Raw genomic sequence first — 20,372 nt, 5'->3', positions numbered from 1 at the left:
AGAATGAATAATCTAGAATCAGAACAGAAAACAGAAACTTCAACCTGAAACCCACAAGTCCTATTTTTCAAACCAGAGAGGCAGTTACGACTTTAGGCCTAACATTATGGGTTAGGGGAAGGAAAAAAAGCCTGTCAGATCAACCCAGATGTGAAAACCAACACCTGGGTGGATATGGGGGAGTAGGGAGGGGAGGGTCTCATTCACTGGCAATAGAAAACGTATTAGGGAAATCAGTAACAGCTAAATATTCCTACTGACATGGAATAGCAGGGGGTGGAGAAGATCCCATGCATACCAGATAACATCGAAATACTCACATGATAGATACTGTACTGAGGAGAGTAGTGCAAAATGCTAAATTTATCTAGCACAAAGAGAAATATTTGGCAGTTATCCAAAAAATTCAGGCCATGTAACAATTAATATGAATAATTCAGGACAAAATAAATCCATTTATTTCCTTCATTCTTGCTCTCTGTCAAGATGTTATAGAAAAAAATAAAGTAGAATAGTTTTCCTTATATTTTTTCATATAGCTGCTGAAGATCCAGTATTAGAATTTCTTTAAAAGTTCTTGATGAAAGGGTAGAGTAGGCCAATATTGAGCTTCCTTGGTTCTATTAGTTCTGTGGGATAGTCTTTTTTTTTCCCCCCTTTTTTCTTAAGATTTTATTTACTTATCTGAGAAACAGCGAGAGAGAAAGATAACAAGCAGGGGGAGGGGAGGAGGAAGAGGGAGCAACAGGCTCCCAGCTCAGCAGGGAGCCTGATGTGGGACTCATCCCCAAACCCTGGAATCATGACCTGAGCTAAAAGCAGACGCTTAACCAACTGAGCCACCTGTGCCCCTGTGGCATACAGTCTTACTAGAAAAATCTTTCCTGAGAATTGCATTCTCATCTCTAACATAGTCTTTTAAATTTATTGCCACCTTGGGGAAAATATCATTGACAGGAACATTTCAAAACTAATTTTAATTGGTTACAAGTAAGCAACAACATATTAATTGAGTGCCTACTATGTCTACATTTCTGTGACACAATAATGAACAAAAGCTACAAAGATCCCTGCCATTACAGCACATATGTATAGAAATCCAGGAACGAGACAATGGTGGGTTGGATCAGGAGATAGGGAGAAGTGGAGGGATTCAGGATATATTTTGCAGATAGATACAGCAGGATTCCTAGATATACTGAGTGTGAGGAATGAAAAAGAGAGGGAAATCAAGGATGACACCAAGGTGTTTTTCCCTGGAAGAATGGAACTGTTTTAGAGTAGGAGTGTGCATGTGTCTGTGTATATGTATATTCATATACACATGTATGGTATCTTTGATATATGATGAGCACCTTAATATAATTCAATTCATATTATCTAGCTGCACTAAAATACAACTGACCAGTGCTGGTTTCACCAACTAAAAAGAGGCTTCAAACTGAGTTTTGTTATGACTCATTTTGTAGCTTCATGGTTAAAAATTTAGAACAGACCAGGTGGCTGGGTATAGTTGGGTGGTAGCTGATTATTTCCAAGAAGAACGGGGGGATGACAGTTATTGGCAGGGGAAAGAAGCAAACAGCAGGTACTGGAGGAGATTCTGTATGAAGGAAAAGGTATACGGACTATGCAGCATGACAGAATAGAAAATTTAGATTAAAAAAATGACTAAAAAATTGAGAAATGTTAAAGAAGCTTTTAGAAGAAAAGTGAGAGAATCTAAGTTTTTTCAAACTTCATGGCTGGGCTAATCCAAAAGTCCTTCTTTGGCAGCAAAAACTAAAATCTCCCACTGAGTTCCAGAACTCTTATCATAAAACTGCTTTTCATTTTCCTCTTATTAACCAGTCCCTTCTAATATTTAAATATATTCCACAGAATCAGTGCTTATGTATAAAAGAATTCTCATCTTATCCCTAAATCTGCCCACCTTCCCACAATGTTTATCTCCCAGTTAATAAACCACCATTTATCTAGTTACTGAGGTTACTGGCAGCCTAGGGAGTCAACCTTGACTCTTCTCACTCTCACACCACCCCACGTCCCTCAATATCCAGATAATCACAAGGCACACTGCTTTCACTTCTTAAATAATCTCTCAAATATATGTCCTCATCTCTGTCCTCTTCTTTGGCTCAATATCACCTTTTGCTTGGACAACTTGTCTTTCAGCCTCTACTTTGCTCCGTTTTCGAGCTCCTTCTTCAACGATTTGGCTGCCAAAGCTAGTTTCATAAAATGCCAGTCTGACCTTGTCATTTCCAAGCATCATTTATATCTTCATGATTCTCTCCTACCACTCATCTACCACCCAGTCTAAGCTCCTTAATAGGACATATGAGGTTCCTTCCCAACAGACGTGGCTCTCACTCTCCACCTTTTATTTGATGTCCCCACTTCTTGCCTTGGCTTGTGCTAACTTACCCTTTATTTAAGACTCAGCTCAGGAGCAGTTCTCTCAGGGAGTCTTTCCTTCTCCAGTGCGGTGAAGTTTCAAGCTCCTTTTCTGGGTCTCCCCAAACCCCTGGGCTCACCTTTAGTGCTGTCTTTACTATACCACATGCTAAAGTACTTGCTTATGTATCTTCTGCCTCACTAGTTAGTTAGAGGGGCAAGGACCACGGTCTTACTTCCATATGTATCTGGAACACAACAGATACCTAACAAATATTTGTTGGATCATTCCCACTTGGTACTAGATCACATTCATTTAGATGAAGGCTTATGCCAGGGAGACTAAAAAATTAGAGATGTATCTGAAATAGATCACTATAGCCTGTGGAAAACCAGAGCTCCCCGGAGCACACAAAAATAAATAACAAAATGAAAGAAGGAAAACAAAGAAGTCCCCACAGCTGCATGCTATGTGGTACAAACATCAGGATGAGAAAATTTCTGACCTCTCTTGTACTATGTTTAGCCCTGAAACCCAGGCCAAGTGGCTGCCTGGATTTGTGGAACTTAAATTTACATTATACATTTTTCTTTTTAAAAAGTATCTTCATCTTTATTAAAATACTCACAGAATACTCTGTCCTTTCAAAAGGACATTCGAAAATATGACGGTCTTTAAGACCATTTTGCATTTTAAAGAACTTAGGGAGACCGCACTAATTCTAAGTTTAGTAATTGTCTTGGTCAAGTAGAAAGCAGAATTTTGTTAAAAAAAAAAAAAAGCTTTGTTTCTGAGAAACAAAGCCCAAACCTGAATTCTATAAGGAAAAAAAAAAAACAAAAAAACAAAAAAAAAAAACCAGAAAAGAAAAGAAAGAAACTTAAACATAAATGTTATTTTCCAAATTCATCGCCAATCTTCTCTCCTTTTTGCTCTCCTGGAGTCATAAGGAAAAAGCACTTTTTGCAAATGTCAGGAGGAACTGCTGCCAAAATGTCAGTGAGAATAGAATTAATGCGTGGCCATCACCAACAGTTGTATAAGTCTAGAGGAGACTGGTACTTAGCAGATGTGAATCCTCAACATCAATATAAACATCAAATAATAGTGACCAACGCCCTGAATTTCATGGAACACATGGTTTTATCCTAAACCAATCAATGTTACCGTGAAAGCTCATTAAGTTCAAAAACATAAACAATATCAAAGTCTGGGGACTATTTTCATGTAGATTTGGAAGTATTTTCAACTCTTAATTCTCTCTTTTTCAACGCCAAGAATAATCATTTTTTTTTTTAAAGCTAAATCTTTTTCAGGATAATCTTATGGGGAAACCCACCAGGTATTACAGGTAGAGTCAGCATTGCTCTGGTTGAGGAAAGGAATGATGAAGGACTGGGACTGCTGAAGCAGCCACTGTGGTGACATCACAGAATCCCCAGGCTCTGGGGACCCAAGACACAAAATCAAGGCTCTATGCCAAGGAAAGAAAAACAGCAACAAGATGTAGAACAGTTGGGGGCTATAATCTTATTAATTAAATTTTAGTCACATTACAATAGAGTGTACAAAGTATGAACTCTTATGTGCCATTTTTTGAAGAGAATTAGTGCCAAATATTTGGAGGATACGAAAGATAAAAAATGGTATTCTGCTTCTTTGTTCTCTTTGCTTTTTAAAATGTTTTATTATTGGATCCCTTTGTATTTCCAGTTGTAAGGTGGATTTCCTCAAGTTTTTGAGAAGTGAAAAGTGGAACTCTTTTACACACAGAGCAAAAGGGAACAGTGCAAACAGTGTATCTAGTGTGCTACAGTTCTGGAGCATGCTGCCCAGTTTCCGACTTGGTTCTGGATTCTACCATCTGTGTTACCTTGGGCAAAAAACTTAACCTTATTAATCCCTAGTTTCCACATCAGCAAAATGAGGATAACGATATTCACCTAACAGGACTGCTGTTAAATTTAAAGAAATAACCCTTCTAAAGGTGCTTGGCACAATGTACGGCCCATAGTATGTGCCCCAAAATGTTCGCTCTGGTGATGTAAAGACACTATTGGGGGAGCTCCAGGTCTGATTTTAGTTTGTTTGATGCAAACACATATATAATGATGTATTTGATTTTTGAAGTAATTTTCAAACGGCAGAGACATTGTCCTGTGGATCATCAAAAGCTGATAATACTGAGAAAAAAAGCTGACAATACTTATTTTGAATCTTCGGTATTTACAAAAGTAAGAGACTAGAAACCTTCAAGGTCAAATTTTAGCATTAGCTTAAATATAAATCAGAGAAACTATCTGGGAAAACAAACAGCCAAAAAGACTAGCAGTATTTCTAAATGTTTCAAACTCAAAGTAAAAGGAAATTAGGTACAAGAACAAATCAGCTACAAGTACCCATGGAAGGCTGAAAAATTACAGATGCCTGCTGCTACCCTAGAAGGGGAGCAAACAGTGCTTCCCTAGTGCCCTCTCTGTTAAAAATATGCTGCCTTCAGAGCCCTAGATACTAGCCACAGCACAACAAAGAAACAAACAGAATTAAGAGGTCTCATGAACACAAGGATTTTGTTACTTGAAAGCTTACAATCTTCATAAATTCAAACAGTATTTTAAAGTTTGTAGGGATTTTCAGTGTCAAATCTATAGGAAGCCCCAAAAAGGAATAAAGCATATATAGTATTTTAATTTTTATGGATCTCTTCCTAAACACCTACCCTGAAAATGCATTTCTGATACGAGGTCCAATTCATAAAATTTAGTTCTGCTCAATCTGCATAAGTCAAATTCATGTGCTAATTTTCTTCAGACTCTAAAGGAAGTAAAATTATTTAACATGTTAAGCTATTGATACACTACTGATATATACAGTGCATCAAGAGCTAAATTAGAAACTGCAGCTCTGATTTCTTAGAGACTTAGCAGTCTAATGTAAATAAGAGGACTTGTCAAGTCTCTTAGATAAACTGATTTATAATTTTAAGAAATACAGGACTAAAAAGATTCATTTTTAAAGACAGTATGTTTGAGCTACTGGCAAAGCCAACAAACCTGCCTTCAAATAAAGGAATATAAGTTGGCAAAGAAAGGGCAAAGACTTACCCTTTGCCATGGACAATGGACAATTAATGACTCTATCTGGGTAATTTACAGCACAAAATTGTTGCTTAATTATCTTCTAGCCAGTTATGTAATTCTGCTAAGAGGCAGAACCACACACTGTAAGTTCCTCTAGAACACTGAAACCATATCAAATAGCAAAATATTTTTATCCCCTTGCCAATAATTTACTGCACTGCCCCCCCAAAAAAGATAATTCATATAAGCAGATTTCATGAAAATCTTGTAAAATCTTGCAAAATATTCTTTTAAGGAAGACCAGCATCGAAAGACGAGAGAGGAAACTCAAAAACACTAAATTACTACGCCCATCAGCAGTGGTAAAGAGAAATGTCAAAATAGTAAAATATATACAAAGAGAAATAAGAGTAATTATTTTAATAAGTTAGAGGAATAGAGTAGTTACTTCAAAGAAGGTCTTTGAATTACTAAAATAAAAACTTCTGCCCACTATATTGGGAAAAATACATAATTAAATGAAAAACTCAAACCACTCGTAGTGATATCAGTGGAGACAGTAAACATGACAATACTTCAACAATGTCTTAAATGCATTTTACCTATGCCAGATATTATCAAGCAAATCACAATGTCAAACAGTTTTTAAACATTAGGAAATGATTTTATTTTTTGAAATTATGAAAAACATGTATTCAGTATTGGCCAGGGAAAAAAATATGGGTACTTTCAAACAGCTGTCGAAATAAACAGCAGAGGCCTTCTGAGGGTGGAGGAGAGCATGGGGGAGCAGCAACAGTTATAAAAAAATTTAAAAACATTCATATTTTGACCTAGTAATTCCACATCTAGGAATCTAGCCTGAAGAAATCATTAGAAACTAAATAAAGATTTACACACAAGATTTACTGTTAACTGTTACACAGAAACTATGTAAGTAATAGGAGGATGACTAAAGAAAAAGGCAGAATATAAAAAAGCAATAAGTACGCTTATTTAAATTTAAAAAATGTATTTAAAATGTATTTGTGAATATGAAAAAAAAAGAGGAGAAATCCAACACTAGCTGGTTTTCATTGTTAAGACATTTATTCATCTTTGTCCTTGTATGTATTTTACATACAATTCTATAATGTACATTCATTAGTTTTCCAATCAAAAACAACAGACAGCTTTAAAAAATAATTAGATTTTAAATTATCACTATGACATTGGCCTTTCATGACTCAATCACCTTAAATATATTTTTTTTAAATTACAAGTTTTTTTGTTTGTTTGGTTTGGTTTGGTTTTTTACAGAATCAGAAATTGTGAAACATAAGACCATCCAAAGTTAATCCTGGATTCATAATTATCTTATGCTTCAAGTTCTCTATGAAGGAACAGAAACACTACCTTAAAAAAAAAAAAAAATACCAAGCAACCCTAGAACAAAGCTTTTCTTTACAGCCAAATATAAAACTTTTAAATAGCTGTGGAAATAGAGACAGCATCATCTTACTGTTCACTGGAAATGGAACACATCAAATGCCACCCCTTATTTCTAGTCTGTGAAGACTGACTTTCATGAATTAACTAGCACAATTAGATTAAGAGAAAACTAAAAGGCATTCAGATTAGTCAAATAATTTCTTGGTATTGATTTGTAGAGTATTGCCACATTCGTAAATATGTCTGTGCCTTACATCTCAGTCTAAAATATCCCCAATATAACTTACTGAATTATTATTAACCACTAAGCATTTTAAGATTGTCCCTTTTCTATGGCTAATTAAGTACCAACCCTAGTACTGTGGGCCCAACTTAGTTAGCCTTAATCAGTTTTATGCATTCTGAATTTCATTACCTATAAATCCCTAAGAATTTTAACTTTTTAAATTCAGCTGACTACTACTTTCATTCCCATAATTTGTCCTTTTTAGAGTAGACCCATTCCTAGGGCACATTACAATACCACTGCTTCAAAATGTCAACTGTTTACTCAAAATGAAAAGTGGCCTTTCCTCTCATATCCTTGTTAACACCAGTAACTCTGCTTGTGCCTTCCTTCTAATGGGGAGAAAGATCACAGATGGGGAGAAAACTTTCTTTCTCCATTGATAGATGACAAAGCAGCTCTATCAAGTCTTTGACTAGCAAGATATTTAGCTCGTGTCTAGCTCTAGATAACTTCTTAAGACCTGCCTTCTCTATTTTCACTGTCCACCTATTTTTTTCAGCCTTTAATATTTAGCCTTTCTCTTAGATTCTTTACATATTTAAACTTGGCATCTCAAAACATTTACGTGTACAGAGCAATCAGGAATGGAGACCAACAAATATATATGTAAAAAAATCTCATACAGATTACCAGCAATGACATTTTGGTCTAGAGCATTTCATATTTACTTTGTAGGTTTATATTTGTGTTTCTATATATTTTCTAAAATTAGTATAATGGTATATATACGTCCTTTACCTACTGATTAATTAGGGAGATGAAATGACAGTTTTATCTGTCATTTAAGTTTCTTACCTAAAGGGACAGTCTTGTCATTTACCACTTACATATTCTCTTATACCTACCAGGAAAGTAATATAGCTCTTTAGACATATCTAGAATAACATGACCTATACTTAATTTTTGGTATTTTATTTTGGTAATTTTTTGTTGCTACCATAAATGAGATCATTTTTACACTGAAACACTAACTGATAGTGCTTAAGGAGGCCAGTTATTTTTTAAAAATTATACTTATCATTTATTGGGCATGTTCCATATGCCAACACATTTCCAAGCTCTAACATTTAAGACTTTGGCCTATGTGTTTTGACTTTAGATCGAAGATATAGCCAAAGAAGTGGTCTAACAAACAACAATAATTTAAAAATCCGCACTCATATACATGTCTTCTTACTAGCTACCACAGATGAACTTTCTCTGCTCCTATCTAAAGCCAGTCTCTTATTAGATACTATTTCTCCAACCTACTCAGGGACATTGTTCCAGCAAATCTTTCCCTCTCTCCTACATTATCAATTTTTGCTTTCTACTGGGATCATACTCCCATCAATTAAAAAATATCCTGTTTTTTGGGGCAACTGGGTGGCTCAGTCTGTTAAATGTCCAACTCTTGATTTTGGCTCAGGTCATGATCTCAGGGTCAACTGGGAGTTCAAATCCTCTGTGGGGCTCTGCACTTTTGGTGGGGCGGTATGGGGGTAGTTTGCTTGAGATTCTTTCTCTCCCTCTCTCCCACCAGTGTGCACTCCAATAAATCTAAAAAAAAATAAAAATAAAAATAAAAAATCCTGCTCTTTCTTTCATTTTGAGCAATGTCTTGTCACACCAGCCACCCAATTTTAAGCCAGTGATTTTACAAGTTCTTTCTGAAGTGACTACCTTACTGAAAGAAATCCTAAAGTTTTTCACTTGTGTACTTGGATTATCTGCAGATACTGGCAAACATCTATTATCCACAGCTTTTATTTCATTTTCTTATCCATTACTGAGCATTCTCAGAACAACGCTAAACTACAGAGATGACAGTGGGCACGTGTACTTTATTGCTAACATTAATAAAGATATTCCTATTGTCTTATCATTAAGTATATAACTGGCTATTAGTTTCATAGTTTTATTTTTTTTATCATGCTAAGGAAGAAATCTTCTATTCCCTATATACTTATTTCCTTAAGTTTTTATTCAGATTTTATATGAATTTTTATCAAATGCCTTTGGCGTCGTTGAAATATGTTCTGGCTTATCTGAGGATAAGATGACAGATCATATTTGAAGTTAATGATAATGAGAACAATCTTTATGTGATATTTATTTCTAAAAAATAAATACAGCTGGATGATTTAATGAACACCTATGAACTCACTGTCTAACTTAAGAAATAGAACGTTAGCAATGATCAAACCATGTGCTCCACTCCAATCCCTTATGCCTGCCTTTTTCTACCAAACATAACAACTACTCTAACTTTTTTGATGATCATTTCTTGTTTTCAATAATTTTATTGCATGTGTATATACCTACAATGTATTAGTTTTGCTTATTATTCAACTTTATAAAAACACTGTGATGCCATGTGCAGACTTCTGCCCACTTGAGTTTCCACTGTTATATTATTCTTCCACTGAAACAGTATGCACAGTTTAGTGCCATTATTCTAAATTAGTGTGAACAAAATTTGGCAAAAGGAGCTTTAAATTCCCTAAATGTTAATAATTAAAAGTACTAACATTGATTAGTTAAGTATTCATAAGTCAACCAGTATTTTTAACAGTTAAAAAAAAAACTCCTTAAATACAGCTTTATATCAGAATTCCATCAGTAAATACACTTTTTTTTCCCCTTCTTACTGCTAAACTTCCATGTATAATTAAATCCTGTGAATTGTCCTTTGGAGTTGTTTCTTGAAAATCCTTTTGCTCTAAACTCCCAGGTGCCACTGCCTCCCGGACAGCTCCATCTTGACAGAATGAGAGACGGAGTATTACCTAACCCCCTCATGTACAGCATGTCTCAAACAAAACACATCCCATGCCTCCTGCCTCAGTGTGTTTTTCATCTATTTTGGATTTAAGAGCCCCATCATCCAACCAAATGCTCATCATAAATACGGAGCCATCCTTCACTCTTCTCTTTTCTTCCTTCCAATATAAAAGGAAATGACTAAGCTAGGGGAGCTACTGGATAAGCATGTTAAAATGCAAATCTGACCACATGAATCCCTGGGTAAAATTTTTTAAATAGATGATAATTTCCTGCAGTGCTTTTTAAAACCATAGACTGTAATCCACTGGAAGGTCATGACATTAATTTAGTGGTTTATGACCAGGATTCTTTAAAATGAAATAGAATATATCAGACTCTACTGATGAAGAAACAATATTGTGTTGTGAAATTTGTTTTAAGCTGCGTAAATGTGTATACCTATAGTGTAGAGGGTCATAATGTGAAATGTTTTTTCTTACCATGAATTGTTTCTAAATATATTTGACAGCACCTACTGCAATAGGTGCCACCAGAAAATAATGAAAGTTGTGAACCTTCTCTTGAGAACAGAATGTATACACACCTATGTATCTATATATCTGGATATTCTTATAATGTTCTTAATTATAGCAAACCTAGCTATCGTAAGAAAGCCTAGGGGAAAATATTTTAAAGTTGTGCTTTCCCAGACCTCATCATAGACTCCTGGGAAAATTTTTGTAAAGAAGTACTGATCTCCAAGGTGAAATTCAATTTCACTAAGAAAGTGGGAACGTTTGACAAACCTGCTTACCACTTTGCTCATGCTGAACTATTGGACTGACAAGCATTTTCTTCCTCTTTTGATCAGCCAACTCCTGGTAATCCGTTAAAGCCCAGTTCAAACAGCATTAGTTCCCTGAGACCTTCCTAACCATTGCTCTTCCTCTTGCTAGTGGGAGAGATACTCAACAGATGTTTACATGAATGTGAGAATAAGTAAAATGCTTATTGAACATTTATTACAGGCAGCTGGGGATCACTGTAGTGATGAGAGCAGGCTCTGAAATCAGATATTAGAGTGGACTGTAGGCTCTTTTACTCTCACTGACTGTGTGAGCTTCAAAAACTAACTTCATGTATGTATACATGTATGGTATGTATACATGTATGGTATGTATACACATCAGCAAAATGGGAGTATCTGCTTCACAGCATTCCTGTGAGGATTAAATAAGAATGATGTGTGTAAAGTACGGAGTTCTTGGCATGTCATAAATATTCAATTAATTTTAGCTGTAATCATTGAAAAGTAACTGGAATCTATCAACAAAATAATCGAATAGATAACTGTTCCTTTATGCTAAATACAGTATAAATTGTAAGACTAGGCAGAGAGATTTGAGACTTCTTAGCCTGATAAGGGCAAATTCATTAGCCTCAAGTCATGTCTGTGGACGTTTGAAGTCTTTAAATCCATAAAACTCTTCTAAACTTGTTTTTAAAACAAGTTACTTTTATAAGTAAAGGTTTTAGCTTAAAAACTAATTTGAGAACATTATAATTTCATACTTTTGTTCTTTCCAGTTAGATCACAATTCCAGAATGGTTAGAAAAATATATCTTCCCTGTAAATTTTCCCAGATTATCTAACATATGGAGCTAACCAAGCAAGCTAGTCAAGGGTGGGGTCAGGAAAGAAAACTTCTGAAAAGATTTTATTCAGATAAAATCTTATCACAGAACACACAGACTGTCTAAATACTTCCACTGCACTGCTGTATTTCAGGGACTCTACGACGCCAGCAATTGCTAAGACTATGATTTTATGTACCACTGCATAATATAAAATGCTGACCAACTATGACACAATATTAAGATGCATTTATAATGAGATGCCCTCCAATTCCAAAGACGTTAAACATTAAACGAAAAAAATCTAGGGCTTCGGCATATTCTGCTAAATTTTTCCTGCTTACTTAAATTTCGACTTTCCTTTGTAATAAAAGTCTTCATAAGCTCATCTTATGTAACTAGAACAGCGTCTTGACATAGTTAGAGGTCAAAAGATACTTAAGTAATGTTCATGGTAAGGTATTAAAGAACGGTAAAATACTATTTTCCAAGCTTAAATAAGCGAGTGTTATTAAAGTGACAATTTCTGTAACACTGGTGACTCAATTTCACAAGTTTCAGTTTTTGGTGAAAAACAAAAAGGCAATGCCATCAGTGGCAGATTTTATTGACAAACAGATACTGTTAGTTAGGAACAAGAGCTGACATTTCAAAGTCCTATTTACCTTTGTCTATACAGTGTCAACCACGGTGCATGGTACACAATGAGTATTCATGATGCTTGTTGAATGTAGACAGTAGGCTTAACTCACTGCTAAGAACGCAATTTATGGCATTTGTGGCTGCTTCAGATTTCAATCACAGTTCTAACTGCTGCCTTCTAAAGTGACTGCAGTGTGGTGAAGAACAGAGCAGATTGCCTCAGGTTCTGTTTGTGATCATATTTTGGGAGGCCTTCCTTTGTAGCCCACACTGAATTTGTGTGAAGGTGTGCTCAGCAAGTACTCTGAGACAGTTTCTGCAGGCAGAAACAGAAAGGCCAAGTCATCCTCCACCCTCTGCCCTTTGCAGTCTTCCAAAGGCAGAAGAGGGGCCTGGTCCCCTGGTGCCTGTCCTGTTAACTTAGCCAAGGTGTGAAACAATGGATGGCGAATTTAGCTCATTGCTCTCCTTTGGAAACACCACTGCTCGTTCTGATCCAGAAGAAAAGGAGGGCGGAGGGCTAGTAAGATAGACCAACTGGTCAATTTACAGGAGCTTCAGACTATGATTCAATTATTGTTTGAGATAAAATGAGTTCCTATGATGTCAGCCCAGACTCCTGGCTGAATGAGCTTATTTATATATATATATTACAGGATATATAAAATTATAATATGTTAGCTACATCCTGGATATATACTGAAGTTAAGTATTTCAAATTAGGCCATTTCTTGTCTTGGGCCATTATTGTTTGACCGCTTAGTAAATCAACACATGGTTAAAAGTTATGATTCAAAGCAAATATTAAAATGTTATCTATACATGTCAACCACTGCAATATTAAAAAAATTAAAATAGAACTGCCATTACAGAAAGATATAATTCTAAAATCTTTCTAGTATTAATTATATTCGGAGCTGAATGTTTAAAGGTAGCTATTAGTAGTCAGCAACCTTTAAGCAGACTGACTAAACACAACCATTGGCAAAATCAGTGGGCTAGCCAAATCAAAAACAACAGGGGAAAGCAGAGTGCAGGCATATCATCTACAAAGGAATGGCAGTGTTGGGGATTTATTTTTATCTCTGCTGCTGTTTCAAACGGATAGTTATCTTTGCTTCCCAGGTATCAAGTAGGTTAGAGAAGGGTAGTCTGCAGAAAGCATCTGTAGGTGGGTTGAAATTGCCTACTAATTTCAAATACTGTATAATTTAGTATTTCAGACCCAATCTTCTCCCCAACCCTGCAAAGGAAACCAAGCATTGACAAAATATTTCTGAATGGTTACAAGAAAAATGCAACCCTCTGTTCTTTTTAGTTAATGACTCTACTGTAAGAGTTTTATAGCATTATTCAAGCCTTTAAAGTTAGCAGTTAAATGATGATCTAAATCTTCAGAAGGTCACAGTACCTTTTGGAAGACATACAGACATACATTTAAAACTTGTTTGGCTGGTTATTCCTTGTTCATTCCTGGAAACGCACATGTGACTCACTATTTTACAGGAGACACTATATAGTACTTACAGAAAATATTTTCTATTTTCAGTCCTCTTCTTAAAAATAATTTCTAAATTATATATGCCAAACAAACTTCTATTTTCTAAAGACTCTGGGATTACTAAGTCTGAAGTAAGCAATTAAATTAGAAAATTCTGGAACAACATTCTCATAAATACTGAGGTCTGGTTGGAATCGCATTTACTGTGACAAAGTTAACATTATTTCTCACTGCCCTGGGACACTCATTCTCTGGACATGAGTCCTGAGGCTGCACGCAAGTGCCCTCTGCAAGGCCACAAAAGGCCAGCAGATGCAGCCATTACTTGCTGTTGAAATTCAGTTTTTATTTAAATAATACCACAGATTTACCTTTTTGTGTATGTGTATACAGATTTTAATAGGCCTTCAGGAATTTTACATATCTATCATCAGGATGTATTTTGCATCCATTGACATCTTTATTTAAAATGCTGATTCAGGGATGCCTGGGTGGCTCAGTTGGTTAAACAGGTCATGATCTCAAGGTCCTGGGGACCAGGACACATATCAGGCTTCCTGCTCAGTGGGGAGCCTGCTTCTCTCTCTGCCTGCAGCATCCCCTGCTTGTGCGCACACTGCTCTCTCTCTCTGATAAATAAATAAATAAAATCTTGGCGGAAAAATGCTGATTCATACCAGTCAGAAATACACATAAGCCTTGTTCCTTACAGTGCCATTTCATAGAAATTCTGAGTGGTGAGTTCTGGATAAGTCCTACATTATTAATTTTTTCCTGTAGTACTAGTCTCTACGTGAGTTCCCTGAGGACAGAACCCATGTCTTACACATCCCTTTATCTACACACTAAGCACTTAGCAAAGTACTTCACACCAGTAAGGACTACAAAAATGTTTGCGAAATAAATAAGAAACAAATATAACAACAAACCTATTAGCACACCATTGCTTAGGCACCGGTTTATAATTTATTGTAAAGAATAACTAGGTCAGTAGATAACTGGACTAGTAACAACTGCCATTACTTGAAAATGATGAGTTCAGTTGCTTCCAGTTCCTGTCCCTTCCAAGCTGTACAGTATACTGAGGGGAACTTTCCTCTGGTAGTGTGAAGACATAGACTGTAATTATAGCTCTGTCTCTATTGTGTCTTTAGACTAGAAGCCTCAGCAAACATAGAGTGTAGTTGTAAAAATTTTACTGGAACACATATTTTTGGAAAATTTTCACCTGCTACATTTTCAGTATATAGTTAAAATAAAAGAGAACAGAACTATATTTCTGTAAATATACAAATGATTTGTGTAAACTTTACCTGACAATCAAGAGACAGCTTCTGAAAACCAGGTGCATTATACCAATACACCCCCTGAACACTGTAATTCAAAACACCTTATTATTGTAGGCCCTATGAAATCTCACCAGCTACCTTTTCAATTAGAATGATCTATAGAAATTTATAATCCCCCAAACCTTCAGTTATGAGTATCTTAGATGTGATTAGGATTGTGAGGATAACTGATTGACCCTTGAGAGTCCACAAGGCATTTTTGGCTGATTCATTCAGCTCCCAATATTCATGAGTTTAGAAGTCATACTCAACTGCTCCCAAGATATTTCCTTATCTTTCAGATTCCAGAAAATGCCTTCAGTGACCACTCAAATTTACTGAGTACCGTCTTCAACTAAGGGAAAAGGGTGAGCAGTGTTGGGCTGGCAGGAAGGGCTACCAACGATGGTGAAAGTTCCCGCCATAAGACCTGAGCTCGGACAGGAGAACAAAGGCCCAAGCAGGAATCTGAGACCCCCGCCCCCCTGGGCTCCTATGGACCAATGGGATCCCGATGAGCAGGCGGGATATCCAAATAAGGGAAACTTGCCAAAAGACCCCTGAGCTTTCCCCAAGACCCCTTAAAAGCCCCCTCCTCCCATGCCAAAAGACCCCTGAGCTTTCCCCAAGACCCCTTAAAAGCCCCCTCCTCCCTGCCTTGGGCGCAACTTCCGCCACTCTGCTTTCCAGAGTGGCGGAACCTCGCCCGAGGGTGCCCACCTCCTTCCAGCGCAACTTTCCTGGCTCCCCTTCTCCTGAGCCCTGAAACTTCGCCGGAGAGCGTTTTTAATAAATCTTGCCTTGCACCCACTTTGCCTGGTACGTTGTGTTTATCTCGCCGGAAAAAACTTTACAAGCAGGATTGTGAAAGACAGAATTTACACTTTTTTATGCTATAAAAGCTGCATGTCAACTGCAATGATAAAAATCTAGGGAGTCAATGGTTCTCAGCGATTTCACTTGTTAACAGCATACCGCCATAGTTTGTTTAATGTTCCAGGCTGCATTTATTTAGAGGAAAACTTCAACCTAAGAGAACATGTTCAGGCACAAAAGTAAATAAGCTTAAAAGCTAACCTGCCAAGACCCAAGCTCTGACCTTCTAAAGACATTACTGAAGCAAGAAAAATCCTATAATTAGTAACAAGAAACAGCAATAACCACACAGTGCTTAGCATCAGGGAAACGAAATACCCTGAAAGGTCTCTTAATGGTCACTTTTGAAATGATTTTTTAACAGTACTCCAGTTATGTTTCAAATATGCCTATATGACTATCATGATAGTTAATGTCCATTTCTGATCACATTTGATGTAAAAAGACTGTAAATTTGTTAGATTTGCCAAATCCTTTGCAGAAAAACTTTCAAAATTTCTGAAACAGTGTATTAAAATTTCTTATTAAGAAAAACTAACTTTTGTGGGAAATCTAAAAAACCTTCTTAAAAGTCTTGAACATTTTCCACCCAGGAATACTGTAAGCATACTTCTTCAGGGCTTTTAAAGCAATCAGCAAGGCAAGGTTAAATTATCATGGCTCTCAAGAATAACAGAGGAGTACTGTACAGAAGACCCTCACATTTGTGGCTCTGCATATTCCCTGTAGGCTGTGCCAACCCACTCTCTCCCCTGTAATGACTCTTTGTTTTTACTAAGTCCCAAAGGGCTGGTGAGAGCTCTGCAAAGAGAAGGGGGGAAGGGTGGATGGAATGCAGCTGCAGGCTCAGAAACAATGCTGAGTCCATATATTTTGTTCCCAGTTAGAATAATAAAAAGGGAGCTGGGGGGGGGGCGGAGTTCGGGTGGTGTAGAGGAGACGGCAAGCAAAGTAAGGAAGGTAGGGCCAAGTATTCCATTGCTCTCAGTCTATAGCCTCCTGCCCCTCCTCCCACTTTTCTAAATACAATAACCATCCCTTTGGGTTAAAAAAGGTTATCTGTTAAAATTCAAACACCCATTAAGATTTAAACCTATCAGTCATTTACATCTAAGTTATCTTTATCAGTGAACTACACCCTGGCAAGGAATGGAGTAGGATGGGAGAATGAAGCTTGCGAAGATAAACTGAGGAAGCCTGGACAGGTGACACAGGAAAGCCTGGGGGAGGTAGGTAGAATTGAGAAAAGGACTTCCAAGGTCTCAAATATCAACCACCAGCTTTGCAATGGTGCCTGGGGCCTTTTGGGGGCGAAAGGTGTGCCAGAGAAAACCATATTCTTTCTAAGTCTGCTAAAAGCTGCGGGTATCTGAATCAAGAGTTTGGAACCCTGCACATGTTGGTTTCTCATTATTCAGTCTAACTTGGTACTCCTAAGAAAATGTTCTTCTCTTGCATTTCCCTAGCCTTTATGTCCTAACTGGGAAAAGAGAAAATTAAGTGAAGAGGCAGATCCCAAGCAAGGTTAACAGCTGCTAGTGAGGGAAAAGCAGCTCAAACCTTACTCTGGTCTGCCAGGTCTTGAATTCTCATTTCAGATAACCTTTACTGAAAAACACTGGGGCCCTCCAGGGATCACAGACTCAGGCTTGCCTCTGGAACATCCTTTCAGAGATTACTGATGCCATTAAATTTTGTGAGAAAACTTAAGAAGCCTGATGAAAATAACCAAAACTAACACCTCGAAAATCGAAAAGTGCCAGGAGGTGCTAAGGACTACGTAAAAAGTGATAAAACAATGGGATGCCTGGGGTGGCTCAGTTGGTTAAGCAGCTGCCTTCCCCTCAGGTCATGATCCCAGCGTCCTGGGATCAAGTCCCACATCCTTGCTCAGCAGGGAGCCTGCTTCTTCCTCTGCCTCTGCCTGCCATTCTGCCTGCCTGTGCTAGCTCTCTCTCCCTCTCTCCCTCTGATAAATAAATTTAAAAAAAAAAATTCTCTTAAAAAAAGTGATAAAACAAAATGAAGAAGGATGCTTGCTGCAGTTAGGATCCCATTCATAAACACTCAGTTACTAGGGAAGAAAGAAAAAAGACTGCATTGTAAAGCTATCATGTAGAAGCAGAGCTCTGACATCCACACACTAACATCTCCTTCAAGTTAGCATTATTTAGAAGTACTCTTAGAGAGTATTGAATGATATACAGTTAAGCTCCACTCTTGAAATGTTTTCAAGTTATAAAGTTAGAAAGACTGTACTGATTTACATTAAATTTTTGCATTTTTTGACATAATAAACAGATTCACAAATGTAGATTTATAATAAGCAGAAATATGATCTCCCCTCAGCTTGCCTTTATTCCTAGAGCTCTAAAATCCATTTACAGATATTCCAAATCTCCATGCTACAGTCCATATATAAACACAAATTCAGAAATGCATATTAGAGGAAGGAATGATTAAGACTTTCTGTTAATATTAAATATTAATAGTAATAATTTAAAAATAATTCTGACACTACTCCTATGAAGTTTATCATCTATTTTAAACACAGAATTCATAGGTGTATTTTATTGGGAGTTTATCATTTATTATACTTCTAAATGCAGCAATAAGATACACAATATTTATTCTGCGTACTGGAAAAACTCAATATTCTATTTACACATTTCTTAGTATGTACAATCAAATTAAGTCTACAGACAGCAAAAGTTCATCAACAGTAACAACAATCACATAATCATAACTTGACTGAAATTAGCAATTCCTTATGGTTAATTGTAAAAAAATTCTCTTAATACTGTGACACATATTATACTTCAAAAAAAGGTAAAAAATGCAATTATTCATGATTTGGGGAAAAAACTATTCTTCAATAAGTACATTGGGATTATTTTTTAAATAAATCAGAAAAAGATAATTCAAGTGTATTAAGGTATTTGAAATTTACATTTGGTCATAAAATTCACAAAATATGAGCAACCTTATATCGAGGCATAAGTGAAAACAAATTTTAAGAGTTTAAAAATAATAGTATGTAAGAAGAATATTAGATTTTCTTGCTGAATCAGCAAGAGTACTCACCCCTTGGAGCCCTTGGAACTGAATCGAAGGTCGAAAAGGAATTAAATTCTATTGAAAGAAACATAAGAAACACATAAGTCAACCTTCATTACTGGGTCACAGAACTAAATGTCTAAACTTTAAATCTGTGCATCTGTTCAGTGCCATAGTCTATGAAAATACCTTTTCATTATGTAACTAGGTTTACATATCATCATATTAAGATGACTTAATGAACAGGTCACACTGCTGACATTTTTCTGAATCACACAACCACAGGTACACTGGGGGCAGTGTAGGCAGGTTTTTGAAAATGACACAATTTGGCTAAAAATGATTAGAATAATACTAACTCAATTTCACATTAAAAGAACACAACACACTTGCTTAGTTTCTTAGTATGTTTTTAAAAGGCTAAAGGGAGGGAAGAGATAATTCAAGGAACTTTACAAAACTCAACAGGATACTATAAATAGAAAATTGAAGTATTTGATAATGAACTGTGGTTTCCAGTTTCTCACATTTTATCATAGGTTAGTTTCTACTGGAGGGTCAAACAGGTTACCAGTTTTCTTATATGATCTTCACCAGGAGAATGTAATTTCTAGAAGACTGTTTTGTTTTGTAACAAGCTTTGTCCTCCTCATAACTAATATTTTGTCACAGAGTTGTGTATTTAGAAGAAATGTTGTAAGTATCTACCACAGTCTCAGGCATGATTTCCTGTATCCAAAGTCACCAATGTTTGTCTAGGGGAATGCTTGTTCCAAACTCCTTTGAGGCTGGTTATACTTTCCCTGACTTTTCCCTGACTTTTTGCAACTCAGAAGCTGTCTTCAGCTCACCATTGGAATTCGAAATTCTCTATCAATTTCATCAATTCTTCTTAGTCAAACAAATGCTAACTTTTCTCAATTGTCAAATGGCTCACTTCTCCCTGGATGTCATAGATTCCTTACACTCAGACACCAGTCTTCTTAGCTCTTCTATCAGGCCCTTCATTTCAAAAGCTAGCACCCTTCACTTTGCTCTCTCTACATCCACACCCTCCTGGAGGTTCACTTTGCCAGTTGGGTGAGGATTTTTAATCTCTTCTCTATTTGTCAACTCCCTTCTCTCTACAGCCTAGTACTTATCATTGTCTAGGGACATTTTGCATTAGAAACTCAATGACAGCAAAACTGGCAAACGCTATACTAACTGCCCTTTCCCCCCTCCTCCCTCAACCAAAATGGCACCTCCTTCCTACTTTTCTGGCAAGCATACTTCTATCTTTTTAGTTTACTGGGCTCACAACCTTAAATTAATTTACAGTCTCTTTTCCCTTACCCCTAACCGTATTCTGCCATTATACACTGCTAAAATTACAGAATTCCGAATCATA

The 20,372-nt window shown here is 36.5% G+C and overlaps 1 protein-coding gene across 1 annotated transcript in view; it reads right to left on the bottom strand.

The window, feature by feature from the left end:
- The window catches only part of ELL2 (elongation factor for RNA polymerase II 2), a 73,379-nt gene that overhangs the window by 37,102 nt on the left and 15,905 nt on the right, over positions 1-20,372 (bottom strand). Inside the window, exon 2 of the mRNA XM_082723928.1 lies at positions 19,010-19,057. Within this exon, the coding sequence (XP_082580054.1) occupies positions 19,010-19,057 (48 nt within the window). The remainder of the gene's footprint in view (positions 1-19,009; positions 19,058-20,372) is intronic.

This window comes from Mustela nivalis, assembly GCF_964662115.1.
Source record: "Mustela nivalis genome assembly, chromosome: 3".
Classification (NCBI taxonomy): Eukaryota; Metazoa; Chordata; class Mammalia; order Carnivora; family Mustelidae; genus Mustela; species Mustela nivalis.
Note: the sequence above shows the minus strand (reverse complement) of the source record. Positions and strands in the feature narration are given on the sequence as shown.